We start from the raw sequence: 27,057 nt of genomic DNA, 5'->3' as shown, positions 1-27,057 counted from the left end.
TGCACATCGGATTCATGGGAGTTTCCAAAAAGCTAACATGGAAATACTTGCTTTGTTACAAGAAGTTTAAAGATGGATAAAAATTGCACATAAGGGAGGCTTCGACATTCTTTTGTCTGGATGTGAAGAGATGGTTAATTCTACAGGGAGCCTCCCACACAATCAAGGAGACTGTACAGCTCTTCTACACTCACCTGCAGCTCAAGATTTTTCAGCTCCTCTGTTGACTTCTCATCCTTGGACAACATGGATGGTGGAAATGTGAAATTGCTGAAAAGATAATATTTTTTTCCAATGTTACTGATTGAATAAAAGACGTGTATTTATCATCCAGGCACATTTCACTGATTCAAAACGCGAATACTGCTTCATGAAACAAAGATATTTGATTAACTAGAAATGTCGCTATGGCGACTGGTATGCCTCCCCCATAATGCATGGTTCTCGGAATAGGCCTTTAGCACAATGTCTTGACAATGCGTGATGACAGTTTCACATAACTGGCAAAATATTAAAAATGACAGGTTCGTCACAAATGCATTGAATGTTCACTTTCCTTGAACTAGGTTTATTTGGATGAATGGCTATACTGTCTAATGAGAGTGCAGGTATTTAGGGATTTGTACCCAACTTTTGACCCTTTTATAAGTTTAAAGAAGAAGTAAAATTCAGCACTTTCTCTTGACCTTTGACCTTTTGACAAGAAACTTCCAAGAGAATCTGTATTGGGTAATACATGCATACACTAAGTTTCAAGGAAAAATTCTACAGGCATTGCATAGATGAGAGGGAAATAATGACAATTTGATGAGTTGACCTCGACCTTTGACCCCCTGAGCTTTGACCCATGACCTATAAATACCCTAAATGATCACTGTCAGACAGTACATGCATATATATTAAGTTCCATGAAGATATATCTTGAAATATTTGTGAGATATGGAGAAAAAAATTAAATTTTAACATTTTCACTTGACCTTTGACCCAGTGACCCTAAAATCCAAAGTATTATCCCCCAAGGATATACCCTCATACTAAGTTTGATGTAAAACCACCACACAGTTATTGAGATATCGACAAAAACAAAATGGGACGGACGTACGGATGTACCCACGGACGGACAGACGTACGGACGGACGGACGACCCAAAAACATAATGCCTCCGGCCACTTCATTGGCGGAGGCATACAAATAGAGATTATTGCTCCTCTGCAGTGATACACTCCCATAAACTCATCAAGTCTCAAAAGTGCAATGACTCTAGACATAAGCTTTCAGAGATCAACACTTACTTTGTCATAACCATCTCCATAAAGTATTTGAGCATTGGATATTTCTCCCAGGCTGCAGAACCTGTCATTAAAGAAGAATAAAAATCACACATAATCTCAATCACTCTCACAAGATGGGCACATTCACTTCAAGAAAAAAAAAGGTCATGTATGTGTGAATCATACAAATCATGCATAGAGATCTTCACTTGTGTTTTGAGTGACATCTGTCTACTTCCATTTTCTTAGCGGAATCATCAACTTTATGACTCAATAAGGATATACAGACATTTCAAATCAAATGTGAATCAATCTCAAATTAATTCTTAACTAATCCAGGTTTTATCCCACTTTACTGATCCATTTTTACAGACTCAGTCATTTCATTCAAAATCACCTTTAACTAATACAAATGATCATGAAAATACAGTTGACAATCAATGGCAAGTACTGTGGTAATCAAAACTGACAAATCCTCACAGGAAGTGCTACAACAATTCCTACAAAATTACTATACATCATTATATGAAATGATAGAGGACATATAATACTCACATTGTCATTTGCCTTGTGGCATTCTCTCTCCATTCAAAACACTCTTTGTGAAGACAAGCTGCATGGTTTGACATGAAAATCACTATGACTCATGCAAGGCTGCCTTTCGCACCTTTCTCGAAATATTTATCTTCTTAATCATTCAAATGTTCCAGTTTCTCTTTTCTGGCTCAGTTTGTACAAGCATGAGTGTTATGGAGTAAATGAGAGAGTAACACTCTCTGCCAAGAGTTCTTACCGATGTTGGCTGGATTAAAAGCTGCCAAGATGAGAAGTAAGATCCAGCCCTTCCAGTAGAGGTTTGCAATGGCTAGGTTGGGAGCTTGATAGCTGTGGATATGAAGGGAATACTGTGCCTCATAGACTGAGTTCAACTAACAACAACCCACCAAACTAATTCCTTCAATATCAGCTAGCCCAACAGAACAGATGTTTAATATGCATGATCGTAAGGTGTCAGAATATTGCAAAATTACTGCTGTAATTCTCTTTTATTCTACATAACATATATCATCAGGTGAGAATGAGAAGGGCGTCAAGTTGTCTCGAGCACTCTAGGTTCAGTAGCAACTTAACGTCCTTCTCATTCTCACCCTACGATATGTACAGAGATTATTTTGTACATTAGGATTGATTTACTTATTTAGATACATCATAAATTCATCGAATCATTTATGCAGTCAACTGAGTATGCTTTCCAGCAATCCATTTTCCACCCATAAGCTAAAGGACACCCCTTCTACACACTTTGCACACCTACCCCTGAGGCAAAGTGATGTTTTCTGGATGATGGTAGACACAGGAGTTCATCACGATGTCAATCAGTTCATTCCGCTCCACCTTTAGGACAAGGAAATCTGCGACAAGAAGAAACAAAAAAATAAGTACATGATAGAAGCCTCGTCCAATCTTATCACACACAAGCCCATCACATATCACTTGCCTAAATGCTACTACTGTGCACATCCAGAACCACATTTTGGAGCAGGCGATCTTTGGCTCCAGAGGACAGTGACTACCAATGTGGACATTACCACACAATATGGACCATCATCCCTTAAAGGGAAGGTAAACCCCAGAAGCAATGTGGATTGAGTGAAAGCAGCAACATTAGTAGAACACATCAGTGAAAGTTTGAGAAAAATCGGACAATAGAATCAAAAGTTATGAATTTTTAAAGTTTTGGTGTTGGAACCGCTGGATGAGGAGACTACTAGAGGATATGACGTATGAGTGGACAACAATACAAAGAAAATATAAAGGATATTCAAGAAAAATTCACTTTTCTAGAATTATGAAAGAGCAGTGGACCAACCGCTTTCAGAAAGCAGGGGGAATAATTGCTACCCTTAACATATGTCAATATGAAGTTGATGGAATTTGCAATTTTCATGAAAAATGGATTTTTGTAGTATTTTCTTTATATTTTCTTGATATTGTAGTCCACTCATACGTCATAACCTCTAGTAGTCTCCTCATCCAGCGGTTCCAACACCAAAACTTTAAAAATTCATAACTTTTGCATCGATTGTCCGATTTTCTTCAAACTTTCACTGATGTGTTCTACTAATGTTGCTGCTTTCACTCAATCCACATTGTTCTTGGGGTTTATCTTCCCTTTAAAGCAAACATCATATCCCATTCCTACATCATCTGTGCATGGGTAGACAGAAATGTTACTAGGAGAAAAAAGTTCCATAGCAGTAATTGAGAAAATTATTCAAGAATGTGGCAATTACTAGATATTTACCCCATAGTTCACTTTCCTGATTTGGCTTTAGGGCTTGCAAGTTCTATTTGAAATTTTATGCCATATGAATTGCACCTTCTGCATGGAGCACAGCAGCTCGTTTGACCAGTTTGTCCACAAGGTCCAGTGCCTCCCCCGCAGCAAGTGGAATGGTCCTCTCCAGGCCCATGATTAGCAGGCGCATGAGTGTGTCTTCCTGCACGGGCACTTCTGACAGTAGGGAGAGCAGGAGGCTGCAGAGTGGAGGGACGGTGGCACGAGAAAACTACTGTTATCACATAAGCCTATTGTGCCTCACTAAAAAAACTGAACAATAAGGCTGACTGTAAATGTTTCACAGTGATATTTCATCATGTACTGACATTTAAGATCTATTATAATTCAGGCAATGGCAAGTGTTCCAATGGTGAGCAAACCTACTACAATTTTCTACAGTTCTATGGTAAGTGTGACATCTTCACCTTCCCCCCCCCCCCCCCCCCCCAGTTACAACTGCTCCATATAACTCCATACACAAATCATGTGACATCAACTGTGACTACAATGAAACAACAGCTTACATTTTAACAAATCATCAACTTAAGAAGAAAGCTTGTAAATGTTGTACATTTTTGCACTGTACCCTCTGCTTCTCAGCTACCAAAACAATCATGGGCACAAGCATTTAAGAACAAGAATTACTTGACAATACACGTAATTTCAAACAGGCTTTCATAAGTCAATCTTACCCTCTGTCTGTTTCTGGTGGCCAGTTGTCCTTGCTACAGTACACCTCATGTGACTCTAAGAACAGCATTTTCTGTATGCTAGGGTTAAAGGGAAACAACACCAAATAAGTCACAAGAATCTATTCATTATGCCTGTTTGGATTCTACAAACAGGGAGAAAGCAGTTTCACTCCAGAACAGACACACAGATACTATCAAGCAAATGAAGACCATGACATTTCATGTATCAAAAGAAAGATATATCAATTAAAGAACCTTGCATAACATCTCTACACATGCATAATGTGATATGAAAGACCAAGATGTAGTTAAATACTATGGAATTAGTGTAAACTGTCCTAAAGAAGAAGACAACAAATAGAAGAAAGGTAGAAAAGACAAAAAAGAAGGTAGGGTAAAAGAATGAGGGGTAGAATTATGGGATGGAGGATGAAGAGGAAAAAAAGGAACAGAGAGGGAAAATTATGACATATTCTTCAGGAAATCTTTGCTAGTCGACTGTCCGAGCATGATAAACACTGTTCACACAAATCAGTCTGTACACTCACACTTTGTTCAGCTCTCCATTGGAAAAGGTGAACATCTTGATTGCTATCGTGTGAATCCACCACACACAGTCTCTCTGTGTTACAGAAACCTGAGCCTGGAAACTCCTCAGAGATTCAATGTCTGCAGCTTGGGGAAAAAGAAGAAATTTAAAAAAAAAAGCAGAGAAAAGAAATGAAAACAATTTTATAATAGCTTTGGCATCTCTGTATTCATTCTTTAGTGGTAAAAACATAAAACAATGTACACACTAAATTTTATTCTTTGTAAGTGAAATCAACAAAATAAATAGTGCAATTCTGTTATAACAAAGTCCTTGGGACCAGCGGTTTTCTTTCATTATATCGAAATTTCATTATAGGCGAAAGTATAGTATTTGAAGGTATATAGATAGTAATTTTGAGACCTCAATTTTTTTCTCTGTTGTAACAAGAATTTTGTTACAATTTGGACTCTCTGTTCATCTATATTTCTTTAAAAACAGAGATTTATACAGTTAGATAGATGGAACTGGAAATGAGTAATTTCTTTCAGACACTTTGTGAATGGTGACTTTTCAGACTTTGGCTTGGATCTTTGATTTTAAACACTATAAAACACTACTGAATTACATTCATGCTTTATTTCTTTTATATTATTTGAGACTATCTGGAGCATGCATTTCTATCTATGTGCGTGTTTATACAGGAGCCTCTCGCATCGGCGCGCATGAGCCTGTATTTTACCTCCCGCATTAGCGCTTATTTCTCGTGTTTATACAGAAGTCAAAATACCGGCTCATGCGAGCCGATGCGAGCGGACCTCAGCTGAACCGGACCTCTCGAATTTGGGGATCAAGCATAGGTCACGTTCGCAGTGCAGTTTATTGCATGATGGGAAAAAATGAAAAAAATCAAGATGGCACCGGCAAAGTCATCAGGACCACCAAGCTTGAAGGTCATTCTTACAGCGTTCCTCTTGACAACCACCCGGCCAAATGATCAATTGAAATCCAGTTTTTCAGTAAGAAGGAGAAGACGTGGTTCAATCATGACAGATATTAAAATACACGCTTTCCGGTTACCTCTCGAATTTCGGTCGTCTGTATAAACACACATCAAAATACGCGAGGCTCCTCTCGCATCGGCCACCTCAAAAGGTGGCGGATGGAACCTCTCGCATGAGCCTGCATTTGGCGGCGTATGCCGGCATACGCCGTGTTCATACAGAACAAAATTCGAGAGGTCCTCTCGCATGAGCCGGCATAAGCCGGCATGAGCCGGCATGAGCGCGTATTTTGCTTCTCTGTATAAACACGCTCTATGCAAGAATGTTACCTTTTCTCTCCCCTCTTGTGTAGGCAGCCACCACCTCTCTGACTTGGGGTGTAACACTGAGAAGTGAGGCCAGGCAGATCAGATCACAAAGTGAAGCAAACATGCGCTCCTGAGGTATCAATCAGAGTACACAGGTATATACATAAACAGGGGGAAATGTATCATTGGTTTCAGAAGAAATAAAATCAGCTTGGCCACACAATGCCTAGGTATTATTTCTAATGTATCATGAAAACATGAGTCATGCATCCTCTTGGATTGTTTGTTTTACCCTGAAAGGTGGAATCAATATGCTAAGGATGTAGTCCTACATATATCATGATTTATTTTATTTATTTATTTATTTATTTTATTTTATTTTATTTTTTTTTTTTTTTGGCAGAAATGACAAAAATTTACACTTCTTCACAAAATAAGCTCTATCCAAGAGCTAGGTGAACAGTACAACTAACTCTATGGCATCCATATGTTTTAACAAAACCCAAAATCAGTCTTGTTGAGTTGTGGATCAGTGAACGACCACTGAAAATGAACTCATTCCAAACCAAAACCTTTATAATATACAACCGATTAACAGTAGCTATGAATTTGGCACATTGTCATTCAAATTCAAGGCAGGATCATCATGGATGCAGATTTGTAGGGCAGATTTGTCCACTTTTCTGAATGTTACATTGACAAAGTCTTTTTGCACAGGTAGTCAGAAATTGATGGTATCAGAAATGATAATTTTGAAAGCCTTACCTTGAGTGTCTTATCGAGGTCAGTGAACTGCCGGTCAGTTCTCTCTGTCATCAGGCCTCGGCAAAATGCTAAAAAGTCCACGTCATACCGAAGGGACTTGACTATCTCCCTGAACAATGGCCTCAGAGCTCGCAGATAGTCATCGCGGTTCATGAGAAGGTCTTGAAATACTGAAGCCAGGAACTAGAAAAATGGACATGAAATAAAGATAAACTTAAAAGAAAAACAATATGTTCCATATACATACATAATATGGCAAAGAGAACTAAAAACCGCTATGATATCTATGAACACTTTTACGAGGTCATCCCAGTATGATGAGGCATAGTACATGCTAAAATCTCAAGAAATCGTTTGACAGCTGGTTCTCCACATTTGACTAATGTACTTCATTTTATAAATGTTTACTAATTCTTATCAGAAAGCAAAGTTATCATGCTTCATAAGCAAACTGCTATCCTGTAGACCTTTCCAACATCAATCTCACACTGAATTGTCACAAGGAATATCAGAAGAATCACAAAGCGTCAATACATGTACAGCCATAAAACTGGCAAGAACCTACATAGCACACGTACAGTGATTGGCCCAACAGCAAATCTCACAGGCCTGTGGCATACAAATCAGTGTGTCTGGTACAGTGCACTCCTGTTATAACGAACAGTTATAACAGATTCTGGTTAAAATGAAATAAAAATTCAGGCTCCAACATTATCCTCTCCTTGTTTCTTAGGGTTTATTTGTTTGGTTATGATGAAATTTCAATATAATGAAAGAACTAGATATATCGCTACGGCAACTGATATGCCTCCGCCATAATGCATGGTTCTCCTAATAGGTCTATAGTACAATGTCTTGACAATGTGTGATGACAGTTTCACACAATTGGCAAAATATTAAAATGACAGGTTTGACACAAATGTGCTGAATGTTCACTTTCCTAGAACTAGGTTCAATTGGATGAATGATTGAAATGTCAGAGTGCAGGTATTTGGGGAACTGATGATTTTTACTTGACTTTTGACCCTTTTATAAGTTTATGCATTGAGTAATTTTCAAGGTATTGAGAAAAAGTATAATTTCAGTATCAAAAGGGAAAATAGCATTATCTAAACCTGGCCTTTGACCTTTGACCTCACAGTTCCAAAGAGAATCACTGTTAGGTTGAACATGCATAAATAATTAAGTTTCATGATGATACCTTGAGTTACTTTTGAGATATGGAGGAAAAAGTGCAATTCAGCACTTTCACTTGACCTTTGACCTTTTGGCAAGAAACTTCCCACAGAATATATATTGGGTAATACATGCATACATCAAGTTAAAAAAAAACAAAAACCTTCAGGCATTGCATAAATATAAGGAAAGTAGTGATATTTTGAGGAGTTGACCTTGACCTTTGACCCCCTGACCTTTGACCCATGACCCCAACTTCCCTAGATAATCACTGCCCATCGGTACAAGCATATATACTAAGTTCCATGAAGATACCTTGAACCATTTGTGAGATATGGAGAAAAACATGAAATTTCAATTTTTTTCCCCACAAAATAACCTGTGACCTTTGACCTTTGACCCTGTGACCCTAAAATCCACACAAAGTATTATCCCCCAAGGATATACCCTCATACCAAGTTTGATGTAAAACCACCACACGGTTCTTGAGATATCGACAAAAACAAAACGGGACGTACGGACGGACAGACGGACGTACGGATGGACGGACGAACGGACGGACGAACGGACGACCCGAAAACATAATGCCTCCGGCCACTTCGTTGCGGAGGCATAAAAATGCTGGTCCCAGGGACTTTGTTATAATAAAGGGGTCCACAGTAGTCTAATATCATTGTTACTGACAAGTGTTCAAAACACTAGGGACAAAGGTTCATGGTACACCTTACCTTGGCTGATGACTCTGGGGAATGCTGGAACAGGGCACCAAGAAGTGCCATATTGTTAGGATTGCGGGCATTGGAAAGTTCATTGTAGATTACGTGCTTCAACACAGTGGGCAGATTCTCTTTATGCTGGCTCAGTAGCTCTCTGTGTTTGGAAAGGAGAGAGGAGCAAATGCTACATCATCACAAGTTTGCACATCTTACAATATTCTCAAAAGAAATGTTATAACACTGTCATTTGAGAAACAGTAAGAGTTTTAATGCCATACCTTCCTCACAGTGCCTGTTTGGTTCCTATCTAATACACTTTAACAACTCTTTTAGCTAAACTTTGTATCCCAAATATAGCTTTCTACAGAGAGATACTGAGCATTTACCATAAACTTTTTCCACTTTGAATAAAAACAAAATTATAAAAAAAACCCACTTTTTCCACTCTACACAGACAAATTTCATGACAGCAACTTTGTCAGCAAATTGCAACAACTGAACAAGGTGTTAACCACACCTCTACTATCAGCCTATCAGCCAAAAGGGTACATTAAATACAAACTCAACCATTCATGCGACCCGTACAGAGCGTTCCACTCACTTCATACTCATGAGGTAGTGGTTGATGAGAGGTTTGGTCTTGAGGCGAATTTTGATCAGATGACCTATGACCTCAACGTCTTCCTGACTGTGGGTGCAGCAGTTGACACAGGTTGAGACGAGGAGCTCCTGGGCTGCTCTGGTCAGCTGCATGATTTGTTTCGTTTGGGAAAAGATGACACAAATACATTGATAAACAGAAAAATATATCACATACATCCTGTTAAAGGAATATATAGTACTGGTTGAGGTGAAGACTCAGCTTCTAACTTTTTGTGAGATACTTTGAAACCACTTTAAGAAATGTTGAAAAGCATATAATTCTAAGAGAAATTCAAAGTTTATTCAATGAAAATTGGTTTTGAAATGGCTGACATATCCAAAAACAAAGTAAAACAAAGCGATCCTAATAAAAGGTGGGTTCCACCTTTTACTAGGATTACTTTATACTGGATATCTCAGCCATTTCAAAACCAATGTTCATCAAATAAACTTTGAATTCCTCTTAGAATTATATGCTCTTTCATACTGCATAAGAGATTTCTCATTATCTCAAAAAATCATCATCAAAAAACGTCAGAAACCTGAAGTGTCATCTTAACCAAAACTGTTCCATCCCTTTAAGACATTGACACCAAATAATGCACAGATGGAGACACAAAACACATTCGGACATATTGAAACATTTCCACAGAAGATATTTCTGAGTGAGAAGTTACGAATATACTCTGCTGATCTCCACTGGAAGCAAAGTTTCATAATCTCTGACTGTGAAATAACACAAGTCAGGATGTAACCAAACTAGCAAAAAAATAGTTTTCAAGGTAAGCATGTACATGATTCGTAAAATCAACAACCAAAAATACCACACAAACAAGGTGTACATCAAGGCACCCTCATCATTTCAGCAGTGAAATGCATACCAAAATGCAAGAAACAGTACCTTTGGGTTCTGCAGCCACATCTCCAGGCGCTGGGACACCAGCAAACGCACCTCACTGAAGCCACAGGTGGCTGAAAGTAGTTTGAGGAGGTTCCTTGGTGTGTCCATCCCCTGCCTTCGGGTCAGCTGCTCTCGCACAAAGGCCACCACATCCTTTTCTATCTCATTCTTTAGGAGGCTATACCTGTATATCAGCGAACAGTAATGGTGAAATCAAGAGTAGGCAGACCGTGATTCCCATTGTACAAAGTTGTTCCATACATGTCACAAACACTAACACCTTAGCTACAAATTAATTACTCACTGTTTGCAAAACTTCAGTTTTGGATAATAATTGTGATAGTATGATATACACACAATAATTCTATGTCATTTGGAGCAAATAAGTAATGTCATCTAATATCAGTTTTCATTGTCTATTTTGATAAAGCGTATCCGGGCAATTACCCCCGGAGGGCAATTACCCCCCGGCCAAATACTGGTTAGTGGTAAGGTAAGAGTAAAGATTAGGATTAGGGTTAGGTTTAGGGTTAGGAGTTTGGGTTAGGGTTAGGGTTAGGTTCAGGATTAGGATTAGGATTAGGGCCAGGGGAAGGGTGCGGGGTAATTGCCCAGGGGGTAATTGCCCTAGACCCTTGATAAAGCAAAACTCATCATGACAGTCACACAGTTGAAAATAAAGGATTTAAATAACTTTCAGGATTTTCCTTTTCAAAAACATTGAAACATTACATAGGTTGTAACAGCATAGTATACAGGTATACAGTTACCAGTCAGAAGGTTCTACTTACTATTACTTAGGGCAAAAAGGACAGCCAGAGGACAAGAAAACAAACAGAAACACTTTCCTATACAGGATAAGACCTGGATTTCATTTCAAAACTCCCAAAACTAACAGTCCCCACAAAAATTCCCACACAGCATTACCAGTAATTGAATTCAAAAGTTTTAAGGATTTGCTGCAAATCCAAGCACTTTTCCACAACTATTTGACATCAAAAAAAAAAAAGATGTAAAAGTTTCCAAGACCCCAGCCTGTTGCTCCTTGCTTTTGCTTTGCTGCACATTAAATATATGCTGATGAACCAGTGACTTTTCGGTCTTGATACCTTCTTGTACAATTCACTACAGAAAAACTGCAGAAGGTAAAATTTGCAAACAGTAACACAGACATGATGTCACAACACTATCCTTTGCTATGGTACTGCATGTTGTGCTGCTTTGTTGCTCCTACCTTGGCGTGGTTTCCTGTGACTCTAACCCTAAATCTCCTTCCTCGGACCCTAGGGTGGGGGTGGATGACTGGCTTCCATCATCATCTCGGCTGGGACTCCCACCTGGCCAAAGAGAAAGTGGACAGACAGCGCTGAGGCTATATCACACAACCTTTCACATATCCCAAGAAGAAATCCAGATCTTCATTTTTTTTTTCACCTACACTCACATATTTTCATTGATATGATGTTGGTGCATGGTTCAAACATTCAGTTGTTTCTAACATTTTGAGGTAAACCACAAAAGTCATTGAATGAATACACTCTAAAACTACAAGCATAACACAAAGACAAGAGAATTTGCCTGGTCATCCAGCATGACTTTCACGGTATACCTTAAATGTTTCATTGAGCATTCAAAGCAACCTTACTAAAACATACACTCATGTACATGAGAACAGGAAACTTAAATGCTACTGGAACTTTTAGAAGACAATTTATAATGATAGAGCATTAAATCATATTGGGCATGTTACAACTGAGATTATATTTAATTCCTAGGTATTTATAAAAAAAAACTTTGGTACTACAAGGTCTTTTGGCTCTAGTGGATTAAATCTTCATTCAAACTGTGAAGAAGGGCAATTTCTGCAAGGAAATTACCAACAGGTAAAAAAAAAAAAGGTATCTGATCCTTATAATCTTTGACATCTTTTGGCTGAACAGCAAGTAGCCAATATTTGTCATCCTCATCTTTGCCATTATACAGGGCTCCACACTAACTTTTATTTTTGGTGGCCCAAAGGCAAACATCCGACCTTTTTTGGTGGCCCGATCAGGCCACCAAATTCTTCATTTCTGAAATTTTGGTGGCCCAACGTGCATTTTTGGTGGCCCCGGGCTACCGTTAGTGTCGAGCCCTGCATTCTATCACTTTTATATTTCAACTCCACATGTTGTGCAGAGCTAAGACTACAGTAAGCTAACTCATAGGCACAATACAATGAACACAAAGTACCTCTTGTTTAAAGATTTAATGGGCCAAAGGAACAGTTCAATATTGATCACTCACATTGTGAGAAACATGCTTCAATGAATCAATGTGTCATGACTAAAGTGGTATCCGAACTATCTATTCACACTACGCACAGAAGGATGCTCGCACTAAGAGCACGGAAGGGAATTCAAAGGACAGGAAATGGAATACCACTCTACCAAACTTATGTTTTTCCCCGGCAATATCTCCAACGTTAGGCACAGAAAGGGTCTAGAGAAGTTCTAGCAATTGACTCTGATATGGCTATTAAAGGCCACTATCTTGGCTTCTGCAATACCCGCATATGTCTGTTTGAGTTCGTAGAGAAGGTGACTCACTGCCAGACATGTCCGTCAGGCTGCCCCTCAGGGGATCGGTAGCCACCTGAAGGTGAGGGGATGCCTGTTTGGTACCAAACGCTGTCTGGAGGTTGGTCACAAACTCCTTGCAGTAAGGGTGGTCCACCCACACCCTCTCCCCATGGGCATCCTCTAGGTAAACCTGAACACAAAGCGAAATATGTGATTATTTGCAGTGGCAGTCCCAAAATCATTCTTTAAGAAATAATTTCTCCTGGGGCGAGTATCAAAGAACCAATGCAATGGAAAAATGCATCATTTCTGATTTGACCCTCTTCACCATGGAGATTATGTTATGGAGTGTGTAACTGTGAAACAGGCAATCAGTTCTGAAGAATCACATAAGATTAAACTTTCACTTCAGTCTTGGGCCAAACTTTAGCTTGACATAAAACAAAGAAAAATAACATGTACAAAAATGTGAGGCAGCTGTCAAAACGGACTAGACTCATCATTGTTCTCAAATTACCTCTGCAATGACATTCTCCCTTCATCTTCACACATTTGATTATGACTGTCAAAAAGACAATGAAAACATTACTAGGCCTCACTTCACCATGCAATAAACTGCATACATGAGAATATGTCACAACAATACGTTTCTGTTTTCACAAAGAATTTCATGAATTTGAACTTGTCTGTTTTACTGGAAATACATTTTCAGGTAACATAATGGCCAAAGCGTGCATCATTGTGGACATACATTTATATAACACTCAGCTCCAACCACTTGCTCACCTTTACAAAGGAATCTGGCCAATTGTGCTCATACACGAAGGCATGCATCAGCAGGTTGCAGGCCATAACAGACACTAGGGGATTCCCCTTGCTCTTGAAACTCATCCCAATGTCTCTCTTCAGCAAGGAGCATGTTGCCTAGAAGTGAGTGCATCAAGAAAATACAGTATGCCCAGTATTACATTCTATGCCTTGGCACTGTAGGATTCCTAGAAGATCAGACATGATGAAAAGGTCAAGGACCTCTGATTGATTGAGTTAAGAGGCTGTCATACTATTTTGTAACTAAGGCACCTAACAGGACTGCCTGTGGTAAAACTCTCAACAAATACATGAATACAAACACACTCACACATATTTTTACATATCTGTACATCTAAAGGATCGGTGACTTATTTGTATCGATGCGGTCATATTTCATCTAACAAATGGTTCTATGAAGAATAATGTACAAATAATGGTAGTGATGAATTCCAGGGTCTGTAACTGATCCTTTTACCAAAATGGTTAAAGAAAATTTCAAAGGCTAATTGACCTTTGAATACAACACTCTAAGACTATAACACAGTGCTCGGTAATGATATTTGTGTAGGTACGGAAGAAAACATGACACAGATGCATCTTTTTGAAATGACAATCATACTTCCTGTCTTACCTCAATGACACTCGGCGAATCAAAAAACATTGGTTTGACTTTCACAAGGTACATCAATCCCAGGTACAAAGCAGGCGATGGCTTTGCTCGTACTGACTTCAAACTCAAGAGGGCGCCACACAAGATTTTGTCAATGCTCTCATCATCATCTGCATCATCGGCAGCTAAAACACGATCGACCAGATCTTTGGGTTGCACTGCATCAAGGGCAAAAGGAGATCATAAATGTGATGTATTGATATTTACTTTCATCTCAAGGATTATTGACTACAAACAAAAATATCATGATTCCGAGGAAGATTTTTTTTTATACCAGAAAACAATTGGCTGATCGACACTCCATGTGAAGTGTGGGAACCAAAATGTAAAATTTCTATATTCAGAGCTGAGCACAAAGTTGAACTTACCCTCAATTGTTTTGATTCCTGGTTTGGGCACTGCACTGGACGTAGCTCTACCAGTCTCTGGTCCTGCCCTGCCCAGAGGAGTGAGTCCCATCAGTTTTGTCTTTGGAGGAATGACGTGACTTGGCACAGGGGCATTTGCCACTCTCTTGCGGTCGCCATAATGCGATGAGGAGGGTTTGGCTTCAGAGTCAGGCCGTCCTTTGCTTCCAAGAGGTATGATGTTACCTGGCAGTGGCAGACCTATGAAACAAAATCATCAAATAAACTTAATTTGAGGTCTTTTGAAAACTTGGTTGGGACTGCTTGTAACACCCACAATTCAAAGCTATAATTCTTCTTCTTCTTCTGGTGAAGTCTGCCTCCTTCAATCAGCTGAAGATTCTTGCAGACCACTAATTCCCTCTAACTCAGGTAGCTGTGCAAGACTTGTTGAGACTGTATGATACTATGAATTCTGTTTTAAACAGAATGGAAAGGGGCCAGGAAAAATTCTATCCATCTCCTTAAGGGGGTACCTCACCGGGCTTGAAACTAGTTCGCGACTAGTTCGCGACTAGTTCATGACTCCAGATTTTGCTAGTTGCAGAGACGTCTCCTGAAAATTACAGAGTCTCCGAGGAGTCAAAGGAAATTTAAACATGTTTGATTTTTTTGGAGACTTTCCAGTCTCCGCGACGTCTCCATCAGTTGCAGAGACATCGCGGAGACTAATTATATCCGCGACTGCTGAGACGTCTCTGCGATGTCTCCGAGACGTCTCAGAGACGTCACCGAAACCAGCTGAAGACTAGAAAAACTGGTGAGAGGCCACGGAGATGTCTCCGTGACTCTAGACACTGTTTGACCTACTTTAGAAACCATGTGACCAATCTGCATGCTGACATCCTGCCTAGATCAAGTCAGGTGATGCTGCAACGGCTCCATCATATTTGAAACTTTTTGACACCTGCCATTACTTCTACCAACATGCCACCCAAGGCCAGCTTGGGGGGGGGGGGGTGCAAGAAGAAGGCTGATCAAGTTGTTGTAGAAACTGTGGCTGCTGAGGCCAAAGAGGCCAAACAATATCCCTGGAAAGAGGAGCATCAGCAAATGTTGGCCGACTTCTGGGAGGATCATGCTGAACTTTATGACAAATCCCACGAGAAATTCAAAGATAACACCTACAAGAGAGCTGCTGATTCAAAGATAACACCTACAAGAGAGCAGCTGTTGAATCCTTCACGTGTGAGTTTATAGTTAAATTCCAACATGTACATCCATTTGCGTTACAATAAATAATTTCTGTGAAATATAGTATAGTTATATGCATTCAATTTTATGTTACTGTATATATTTCAATAAAATGTAAATTCAACAAAATCCATTTATGTAATGATAAGGCCAATAAATGTGAACGTGCATCTCAAAACCAACCAAAAGGCGTCTGACACGATTTTTTAGTTAATATCAAATTCTAAAAGATTTTTAATTAGCTTTAAAATGATTAGGTTCAGCAAAAATGGGAAGAGATCCCAAGCTTTCTATTCATTCAAAGAACCTACTGCATGAGACGTCTCAGAGATGTCTCCTTGGTGAGACTGCAAGTCATTTTTATGTTGGAGACGTCTCTGCGACGTGCTGCGACTAAGTGATACATTGGTTTGGAGACGTAGCGGAGACGTCTCTGCTAATTGGCGAGATATGGCCTTAGGCCTACTTAAAAAAAATTCACATATCTGGCCTTCTCGACATCGCACCCAATGAAAAAGGGCCAAGAACTAAGACTTGTCTAACCGTTAAGACTAAGTAAGAGGTCGAGAAGAGGGGATCTCAGAAGTCAAATTTCGCTTTCTCGAGCCCAAGCCAAAAAAGGCACAACACAAAGGGTAAGGACGGACGGAGGTTAAGAAGGCGAAGAATTATCTTGACTTGTTGGCAGCATTTGCAAGCTTTGTACATAGATCGAGGCAAAACTAGAGCTGAAGCTCATACTAGTGAGAAGAGGCATGCATCGAATTACTGCGTAGATCATAGATGATAGAGATGTTCTTCAGTCCCGAAAAAATGCATGCATGCTGGCAATGCCTGCGCCTGCCCGACCAAGCGAGAACAGCCATTTCACGCACGAGTTTGTAACCCCACCACTCTAAAAGCTGCATTGCCAGTCTGCCAAACTGGCAAAGGCGAAAGCACGCGCACGCGATTTGATGAGAGCGAAAGCCAACGTTCAGAGTATGCTACGTTATTTAAATGGCAATTTGCGAATATTTGCAATATTTACCTCTTCTGATTGGAGGTTTTCTTGGAGGAAGTTTTCCTCGGTCCATCGTTCAAATCGCTCACATTAATCTAATTTATCGTAAATACTTGCTACATTTCACAGTGTTCAGCTAGCTCTGAGTACAGGTAACTCGCTCTCTCCATGCATTTACTGTGATCCGTGGCCCACCGTGCCGTGTGAGGGCAGCAAATTTTAAGGTGTAAAGCAAGAGTGTTTTTTTTTTTTCTTCTTCTTCTTCTTCTTTTTTTTTTTTTTTTTTTGTTAGTATCTTTTCAAAAATATGTTTTAGTGTTGGAGTGATCCCATTTAGTAGTCCGGGAGCCAGCGGGGGTCAGCCTAGCTGAAAAGGTTACAAATTTTTATGTATATAGCAATTTAGTACTGTTACAGTCCCAGAGTTAGGCAAATTGGAATCCACATGAAAGTTTGGTACCGATAGGGCAAGTCTTATGGAGAACATTGTTTGTATCTGTGGTTCTTCATCCTTTCCCCTTACCACGGACGAGCTAGCCCCCTAGAGTTTATCACCCTCAAGCAGACGCCCATGTCCCCAGACCAGACCACAAATGGTCATTGGTAACGGTCACTGCAGAATACAGTCATTGTATACAAGAATGTGATGAATGATGATTTGATGTTGTAAGAAATTAAGAGTGAGTGTTGAGGAGTGGATCTCGGAAGCTGACTGGAGGGAAAGTCAGTCTTGGAATGAGCACTATACGTGTCAGTGAATAGTCATGTAATCTTGCGAGCTCGAATAAAACACTACTTTTGAGACATGAACCATCGAAATGACTGGTTTGCCTGATTTCTTGTTGTGTCTTTAGAGTTGAACTCTAACTGTCTTTTGGGTACCAACTCGGCGGTCCCAACAGTACATATGCCCCTGAGTATGGAAATGCAAGTTTGGCTGGTCATCGGTGGTGGGTGTGGCCAGGAGGGCGATAAAAAGGCCCCCCCCCCCCCAAAAAAAAAAAAAAAAGAATAGACTAGCCTAGCTGAAAAAGTAACCTCTTGAAACCTGTGGGACATTGTCAGGCATAACCCAAGATTCAATAAAACACCATTGCCAGACATTTTGGGTGGTGGGGCGTAGCCGCCAGACGCAAAATATTGGCATGTCAGAATTAGGCTAGCCTAGCTGAAAAAGTAACCCCATGAAAACCACTGGAACTTGTTCTTTACACTTACAGGACAAATGCATGACCATTGGTGGGGGGAGCCGCCAGACGCCCCCAAAGACCCAACTCTTTCCAGCTAGGCTAGCGTATAGCTGAAAAAGTAACCCCGTGAAAACCACTGGAACTTGTTCTTTATACACTTACAGGACAAATGCATGACATTAGGCCTATGGGGGTCTGCCTCATTTACTTTGCAGGTGTGAGATTGATAGGGTCGACATAAAGTGAGGCGTGGTCTCTGTTTACGCCAGGCAGTAAGATTATTACTATTGCAATGGCGCTCTTTGTCATCATTCTAACATGTTATGGTGACAAGAATCAACTACTGAGTATAGTTTTTATTATCCGCAAGGTTGATATCACTGATTATCAGGAAATGTTTAATCCTATCAAAGTAAATAAATTAGCCAGGATTATGTTGTTGTTGTTGTTCTTCTTCTTCTTCTTCTTCTGATTAAGTCTGCCTCCTTCAATAGACTGAAGATTCTTGCAGACTGGTGCTATTTAAATTATAATACAATTTATTTACAGATATTTACAAGCACATAGAAAAGTTGACGAAAAAAAACAAACTAGCCACTGTGATCAACCGTTAGACGGTTTCGAAATGATCCCACAGATGGCGCTGAAACAATTTCTGACGACAGGGAATTCCAGTTCCTTACAGTTCTTGGGAAGAACGAATGGCGATGCGATTCAGTTGTTGTTGTTGTTGTTCATGGATGATCTCTGCTATAGAAAGTCAATGCACTTGATCTAATGCAACTCGTACCTCATGTTAAATGTATTGCCTTTCAGTCTAATTTCTTTATCTGTGAAAACGAAAAAGGCCCTAAACATCGGAAATACATTTTGTTTGCAAAGATTTCAATATTGATTCTCGTTAATCATAGCCCAATAAGCACTTCAATAAATGTATTTAATCAATTTTTGAAAAATCGAATATGAAATTTTACGAGTTGGTGCAATATTCCCGAATTTGTAAGAGTTGTACACCTGTCTGCCTGTTAACAAGTTCGCCTATAATACTCGTGAATTTAAAACTCATTTGATTGGAAACTCAGTGTTTAAAGTTGCGAGAAAACACTCTTCATTTCATTGTTTGTTGTGTTATTCTTGTTATTGATGTTTTATGCCGTCAATGTTAATTGCATTTTAAGCGTATAGGAAAAATGAACATGACTGTATGTTTATCACATATAATACATTTTATATATGGCGAGTATTTGAGAGGAGGGGAAAAACACCAAAAATGTATAGATTAAATCAGTTTAATAGAAAGAGGATTCAAAGTTATGAAGAGAGTCCACATAATTTTATGATATTTCCCTTCACACAGAATTCAAGAAGAGTTAACAATCATTGTTAAGTTCTTTTCAGAATTTCAAATAAGTTGCATTAAAGATTTTTTAGTCATGAAACAGTGGATTGATGTAAACCAACAAAGTATATAACAGAATGTGGTAAGAGTTGTCATTTAATATATATAATTATTATGTGTATAATGTAATTGTTTTATCGTAATTGCATTTTTGAATGGAAATAAAGAAAATGAAATGAAATGAATGAAATATATCTTGATTTTACGAGGGTATAAATCGCATCGACAACTGTGTAACAATGTTTAAGATTGCAGAGTACTAGTAGTATAAGCTACTCTCCATACCCACATATACATTTATCGTTTCTGCAACTATGAATCATACGCCACATTTTGATTTGGACACTTATGATACGATAAATTAGATTAGATGTTCTTGTTCTTGTGATGTGTCCTTCAGCCAGCATATTGATATAGCATGCAAATACCACGCATGTCAACCATGCAACCTAGGTCGAACGCATATAAGCACAGACTTTTGCAATAACTCAAATCAAACGTAATTTTAAAGGGATGGTACAGTATTGGTGGAGATGAGAATTAGGCTTTTAACTTTTTGCGAGATACCAAGAAAACACTTTTGAAAAAGTACAGAGCATACCAATTTAAGAGGAATTCAAAGTTTATTTAATGAAAATCGGGTTTGGAATGACTGAAACAACCAAAAACAAAGTAAAACAAAGCGATCGTAAAGTGTGGGTCCCGCACTTATTAGAATTTCAAAAACAATTCTCGTCAAATAAACGTTGAATTCCTCATGGAATCACATGCTCTTTCATAATAAGAAGTTTCTCATTATCTTACCAAAAATGTTAGAAACCTGAAATTAGGTCTCAACCAAAACTATACGATCCCTTTAAGGACTTTTAACAATTAAACTGTGCATTTTTTTTTGGGGGGGGGGGGGGTATGAAGACTGTATATAGAATATGTCATCCCAAAAATTCACGTCGATTATAAAAACGATAGAGACTCTAAAAATAACAACAACATGATACTGATGATATAATGCAAAGTCTATAACCCGACTGCAGAAGCATGTCAGATAGTGCCACACAGGTTCTTTTGTCGTTTGTATCTCTGTATTGATCAAAGTCAAATAAATAATGTTTTCCGGACGAACACGAGGTATATTGCAGGTCACAAGCACATAACCATCGATTCTAATCATCTCCCACTTTTAAAACCTTGATACATTTCATTTTGTTATCTGAATTCGTACATTTCTGTGACCTGTCTCTTCTTTTCCCAGCGTTGTTCCTTTTACACTATAGATATAATAGTCAGTCTGCAAGATGATATTATTCTTTATAGTGCAAGTCCCCTCCATCATAATACAAAGAATGTACTGGCATTATACATATCCGAGTAAAATCAATTAAAACTGTAGAAGTTTACTAAAATCACTTGTGAAATGGTGAAGTTATATATTTGAAAGTTCGCATGTTTCACGCATGCATTAAGTGGCAGCGCTCACAACTATAAGACCGTGTATCATTATGCAACTCGAATATCTAAGGTGTCAAACGTTAAGTTTTGTCTCACGAGTTTACCATTGACTAGTACACGGATTGTCCCCCTTTTTATGTTAATGAAATAAAACAGAAAAGCTGATGGTGTCACTAATGTAGCATCGTTGTATTCCTCACATCCTTTGACGAGATGTTTTTACCCACATGTCCCTCTCGACCCAGGTGTATAAATGGGTACTTGGCAACGCTAGGCTAATAATAATGGCAGGACCCTCTGGTAGAGCAGTGGCAACACTGAAGAGGATACCCTGGATAAAGAAGACCGAATTATTATCATTATAATTATTGTTGTAATCTATAGTATGATACCGATGAGGAACACGCAACATAGATTTTAGCCTATTGATTGTATAACCTTAACGGTAGCTTTATTTGATCAAGCTATATCTACATCTTCCATAATCTATAATGTTTGACTTTTGGTGAATTTAACGTGAATATAATGGCACTTTAAACATTTCTCATTAGTTTTCACATCTTTGTTAAATCATTGTCCATATGAAAATTAGGCCAAACACAATCAGTCATTCTCCATGAACCATTCACGTGAAAGCCCAAACTTTGTCCACCTGGCGCCTGGGGGCATTTCATCAAATGATTTGTCAATTATTTTCACTGACAAATTTGCTCTCAGCCAACAGATGCAAGGATTTCAGTACATATAGCTTCAAACACTTGTCAGTGACTGATATATATATATATATATATATATATATATATATATATATATATATATATATATATATATATATATTATATAATACAAGCAAAAATAACTCACACATTATCTAAACCTATATCGTGTTTGTGTGTGTATTTATGTGGAATATTGATATACATGTACCGGAAACCTGGGGGTGGGGTTGAAGGACAATAAGACATATATCAATCTAAAGTAAAACGAATCGTTATAATCAGTAGTATTATTCAGAACTAGATATCCTCAACAAAGTTGTAAAGCAGTTGTTATAGAATAATCAATAATCGGTGATGGCGCCAAGAAGATGAAATATGAATACCGTCTGATGATGTTTAATTGTCACAAAAATTTGTATAATAGTTATTATATGTCTTGTTCTGTTATCATATTCCCATATAATGGGGTTATATTTCCTTCAATATGTAACAGCACACTGTACATAAACATACAGTTCAGACCTAGACAATGCATTGAGTATATCTATCTGCAAATAACCCTTTTGCTCCAATCGCCATTAACCCCCCCCCCCCCCAAAAAAAGAAGACAAATTCTGGATAATCATTCTTTTATCTCCTCCAATTCATGGGTCCTTTGTGTCTTTCATCAAGATAGAAGTATCCACGTTATATCTAAAGATTCAAGCTATTATACAGGCTCCTTAGCTTTTGACTATTTTGACAATGACTTTCACTTTTATTTAACTATACGACAATGTCAAGCCATTTTGGAATCGTTCTCTGACGAGAAATTGCCAACATTCTTTTATAGAGACATACACACCAACGAAAAACATACGCAGATAGGTTCACGAACACATATATAAATACAATTATGTGTATGTATGTATGTATATATATATATATATATATATATATATATATATATATATGTGTGTGTGTGTGTGTGTGTGTGTGTGTGTGTGTGCGTGTGTGTGTTTAAACATATTAATTGTTTTGTTCAGCTGTTCATACTTAATATTCACAAACCCATTTCATTTTATGCTACTTCAGACGATGCAAGCTAACTTACAACTGCACTCGTTATTAACTCCATCGATTGCATGGTTCCCCGGGAGACTGATACATCCGTCGAAAATATGTCTCACGAGTTGGGATACATCAGTTATGGAATCACCAGGGGGAAAAGTGACTCTTTTTCAAAGTCTTGAAGTTTATAATCCACGAATTATCGTAATGTGTAATTCTTTCAAAGTGATGTCGACTTATACATGATAAAGTTCGCACATATTTTGTGGCTGTAATATCAGTAGTGCTCAAAATTTCCACTGATTTCCGTTGCACCTTGGACAGCCAATTATCTCGAACAGAGGCGCATAGAAGCTTTATAGTCTTAGCAAATAACTTTGCAACCACTTGTTTCTTCTTCTCTCCAAATCTGCCTATATAGGAATACCCCGGCTGCCCTAATTGGTTCTTTTGGTCGAATTTGCACTGTTTATCGAACACTTGAAATTCCCGAATGGAAGAACCATGCAAACACAGGTGGGAGCTCAAGAGGTTAGTTTTTCATTTTTAAGTACTTCGGGATTCCTCTCGTTGATATATACGTCATCTCTGCATGATGACCTGACCTATCATACCTTTTAGAAATTAAAACAAATGCCCACCCCCACCCCACACGCACACATAGGACCAAGAAACACTATATCTATACACTACAAACGGCCGTTGTTACTGCACCCTCAAAACCGACTTATCATGACTTATTTCTTAGTATACGTCGAATGCCTTGATACAAACCGCTGAAACTGCAATTCCCACGTCATCACTGTAGTTCCCTTCTTTCTTTTCTTCATGAGATCCAGTCACTGGTAGATGTGACACGCAGGTATATTTACGGTATATTCTTCGTATCAGAATGGAAGTCTCCAAAGAAAGAAACTCGAAGTGACGTCATCTTTATCCGTTGACTTTGAGTAGAGTTGCAACCATTTTGCTCCCAAACGTCCTTGTCACTAAGTGGTGTCGGTATGCGTTCCTTGCGTACGCTCAGTGGCACGCTTATCCTCTCTGCCTGCATGCATGGGCCTGTCGTACCTAGTTTGGTAGCTTCACTGACTCCAAGATTACGTCTTTTAGAGGTATTTATTTTTGATTTTATATTATTTTATACTTTGGACTTATATGTTGGTGAACAAATCTCCACACTCCACTCGCTGCAAATTTAGAAAACATGAGAAAAAAAAAAACGATTTCTGATCGAAATTTCTCGGTTATTCCTTCAAATTTGCTGACTGAAATGCCGACAGGCTATAATGTGTGATAATTAAAACATAATTTACTATATTATACAACAGAAGGCTTACAATACCATGGGAAATGAGAATGTCTGACCTTGTCAGAATGATAAACAATTTGTTGTCTTGTTGTTGTTTTGCAATGATTTTTTTTTTACGTGTGTACTAACTCAGCGAGTATGAAGTCTTATGATCTTCACCGTGCCCTCTTGCTTTCTTTATGGATACTAATGTGACGTATTGTTTGAAAAGAAAAAAAAATCTCAAGCCATGCACTGTAAATCCTCACGTGCATATTATTACAAATGAGATCATAACTATATATCATATAAAATATCATTACGTTTTCTTTCAGGATAATACCACGACTTGCTTTAATGATGAGGTGGCGGTGTCGGAAGGGAAGCGCCAGACACAATATTTTACGCATGGCGTGCTTTCTTGTACTCGCCGCTGTTTCCCTGAAAGCTGGCTACCTTCTGAAACAGAGTACAGCACACCACTCAACGCAGAAAAACTCCAGACATGTTTTGCTTGCTGGTATCAAGAGACCACCGTCCTTTAAGAGAGAGCGAGAGAAAGGATTGATATTGGAGAGAAGCGAAAGTCAAGGAAGGGAAAGCAGCAGGAGTTATACCAGTGAACTAAAGGCAAAACCAATCTTACCAATCGACGAGCCTCCGCATAGTTTCTCTAGTAATCGTCCGAAAGTCATTGCAGGATTGAGAAAGCGGTATCAAAGCAGCGGTCACAACCTGACAGTGGACAAAAAGACCCGAACTAAATTAAAGTCAAAAAGGTTTGGCAACCAGAAACTACCTACAGCGAGGAATATAAGCTTGTCCGTTCATACTCGGCTCGTGAACGAGCCCGTAACAAAGGTCAGGGACTTGAAATTGCCCGAAAGAGGTCATTTTAACGCGACTTATAATTTCAGTGGTCACAACGATGATACAAACACAAGCAATACAATGGGTGTTAAGAAAATGGTCGATGTAGATGAAATGGGACACTCATCGGCAAATGAATCCAAACAGATTGCTTTCAAAGCGAAGGGAAGTGATTTAGAATCTCAAAGCAAGGACCCCCTTCTAAAATGGTCGTCAAAGCAAAGGCTGCGCTGCTTACGAATCGTAAGCATCTACACTCGATCCCTAGAGCCGTTCAACTATTGGCCAGAATATGCAAATCTCAAACAAATGTTTATCGATGCAGCAAACAGAATAGGACGTGACGAATCCTCCCCAGCTGCCCATGTTAGATGTCCTCGCCACGCATGTGACATTAACATCATACCGACCGATGACGAACAAATTCTGACCGAAAGTGATGTTGTTGTCTTGAATGTTGCTCCCCTTTTGATCAAAGCAAAACTGACCAACCTGTCGCATCATCTTGTCAAGTTACTGCCAAATAAAACGGACATTGTCTTTTACTCCATGGAAAGTCCACCTGTCATTGAGTCTTGGGTTGTTAATCTTAAAGATATTGCGCATCATTATTCAATGACCTACCATTCGTTGAGCGACATTGTTTTGCCGTATGGAAGATCTGTTCCAGGCCAACCTATGGAGCTGCCAGGGAAACCGGTCAACCACAGCGAGAACAAGACTGCGCTAATATCATGGATGGCGAGCAACTGCGACAGAACTTTCTGGCCAAGATTGGAGTGGGTTACCCAATTACGAGAACATGTGCAGGTTGACGTCTACGGAAAGTGTGGAACAAAGAGTTGCTTGCCGATGTTCTCGGAAGAGTGTATGAGAAAAATGAGGTCTTACAAGTTTTACTTGGCATTGGAGAGCGCTCAGTGCGACGAGTACATCACGGAGAAGTTCTGGGTAAATAGTCTGATGAACGGCGTTGTGCCGGTTGTGTATGGCGGACGAAAGGAGGCATACGAGCGTGTGGCGCCACCAAAGTCCTTCATTCACGTGGCGGACTTCTCTTCCCCCAAGGAACTTGCCGAATACCTGATAATGTTAGACAAAGATAACACTCTCTATGAGGAGTATTTCGCATGGCGCAGGGAAGGACACGTGGAGAATGTATATCCGAGATTGCAACCTGACGCTTTCTGTGAACCACTGCAACCAAATTTGCCAGGGCGAGTTCGACGTCGTGCAAAACGAGTGGGCGATATCGAATACTTCAAGGAGTGTCGCAGGGAACCTCAAGCTCTGTTGGCTAAAAAAGGAGACATAAATGAATGGTCTCCCTGGAGATGATAAATGGATGCATTTCATAAGATTTCAAGATCATTGTTAAGATTTTAGGCGTGTCACATTTAAGATTTCGACAAGAAAGATGGGACAGATTATATTCTGTGACAAATCAAACGTGACTGTGTCTCATTTAATTAAAAATTAGTGAATGATTATCGTCATTCTTGAATCTGATGAAGTTATAAACGCCTTTGTAATGACACACCACTTTAGATTCAATCTAAATAAAAGTCGTCTACAACAAGCGACAGTATTTTTCTTAAAATAGAACATTACTGCTAGAATATTACTGCTTTATAATTTCCAACCACAGTGATATCAATCGCTGCCATCGAACAAGGTAATGTCATGACAATCGTCATCAACTCGCAGTTTCCTATTGCTGACACCAGCAAAAGTTTTGCGCATTGGTTTATCATACAGGAACTGCAACACCTGTCACGAAGAGATATTCAAAATTTGCAATGGCTGACGCAAAATATGTAAATTAGTTGTTTTTATTTCATTAGACAGGAAATGTCGAGTGAAAGTTTTATGAACTACCCACAGGTAGAATTACGAGGCGAAGTTATCATCATGACATTGTATCTCATTAATTTGCTTAACATGTAATTAAAACCGATAACATTTTGTGAAAAGACATCAGACCTTCTATTTTCGGTTTGTGTATAGGTTGTTAGTCAACTTGGGCAAGATTGGCACATTAGCATAAGTGAGAAGGCATGTGTCTCCATGAAGTCTGAGCATATAAGGTGGCACCAAGT

The 27,057-nt window shown here is 39.0% G+C and overlaps 2 protein-coding genes across 2 annotated transcripts in view; one reads left to right on the top strand and one right to left on the bottom strand.

Annotated features, from left to right (window-relative positions):
• The window catches only part of LOC140231925 (integrator complex subunit 1-like), a 56,627-nt gene extending 39,464 nt beyond the window's left edge, over positions 1-17,163 (bottom strand). The window contains exons 1-18 of the mRNA XM_072312071.1: positions 17,018-17,163; positions 14,755-14,994; positions 14,348-14,544; positions 13,693-13,830; positions 12,934-13,096; positions 11,580-11,682; positions 10,346-10,529; positions 9,404-9,549; positions 8,815-8,956; positions 6,911-7,093; positions 6,167-6,275; positions 4,853-4,979; positions 4,305-4,382; positions 3,652-3,809; positions 2,587-2,683; positions 2,065-2,156; positions 1,293-1,353; positions 195-270 (exon numbers count right to left, since the gene is read on the bottom strand). Of these exons, the coding sequence (XP_072168172.1) occupies positions 195-270; positions 1,293-1,353; positions 2,065-2,156; positions 2,587-2,683; positions 3,652-3,809; positions 4,305-4,382; positions 4,853-4,979; positions 6,167-6,275; positions 6,911-7,093; positions 8,815-8,956; positions 9,404-9,549; positions 10,346-10,529; positions 11,580-11,682; positions 12,934-13,096; positions 13,693-13,830; positions 14,348-14,544; positions 14,755-14,994; positions 17,018-17,063 (2,340 nt within the window). The 5' untranslated portion in view covers positions 17,064-17,163. The remainder of the gene's footprint in view (positions 1-194; positions 271-1,292; positions 1,354-2,064; positions 2,157-2,586; positions 2,684-3,651; positions 3,810-4,304; positions 4,383-4,852; positions 4,980-6,166; positions 6,276-6,910; positions 7,094-8,814; positions 8,957-9,403; positions 9,550-10,345; positions 10,530-11,579; positions 11,683-12,933; positions 13,097-13,692; positions 13,831-14,347; positions 14,545-14,754; positions 14,995-17,017) is intronic.
• A 7,282-nt stretch (positions 17,164-24,445) lies between these two features.
• On the top strand, positions 24,446-26,296 carry LOC140231494 (uncharacterized). Its single transcript, XM_072311627.1, has one exon. It carries the CDS (start codon positions 24,446-24,448, stop codon positions 26,294-26,296), a length of 1,851 nt encoding a protein of 616 aa, XP_072167728.1.
• The last annotated feature ends 761 nt before the right edge of the window (positions 26,297-27,057 follow it).

Source organism: Diadema setosum, chromosome 8 (genome assembly GCF_964275005.1).
Source record: "Diadema setosum chromosome 8, eeDiaSeto1, whole genome shotgun sequence".
Classification (NCBI taxonomy): domain Eukaryota; kingdom Metazoa; phylum Echinodermata; class Echinoidea; order Diadematoida; family Diadematidae; genus Diadema; species Diadema setosum.
The sequence above is the reverse complement of the archived record's forward strand: the minus strand, read 5'-3'. Positions and strand labels throughout refer to the sequence as shown.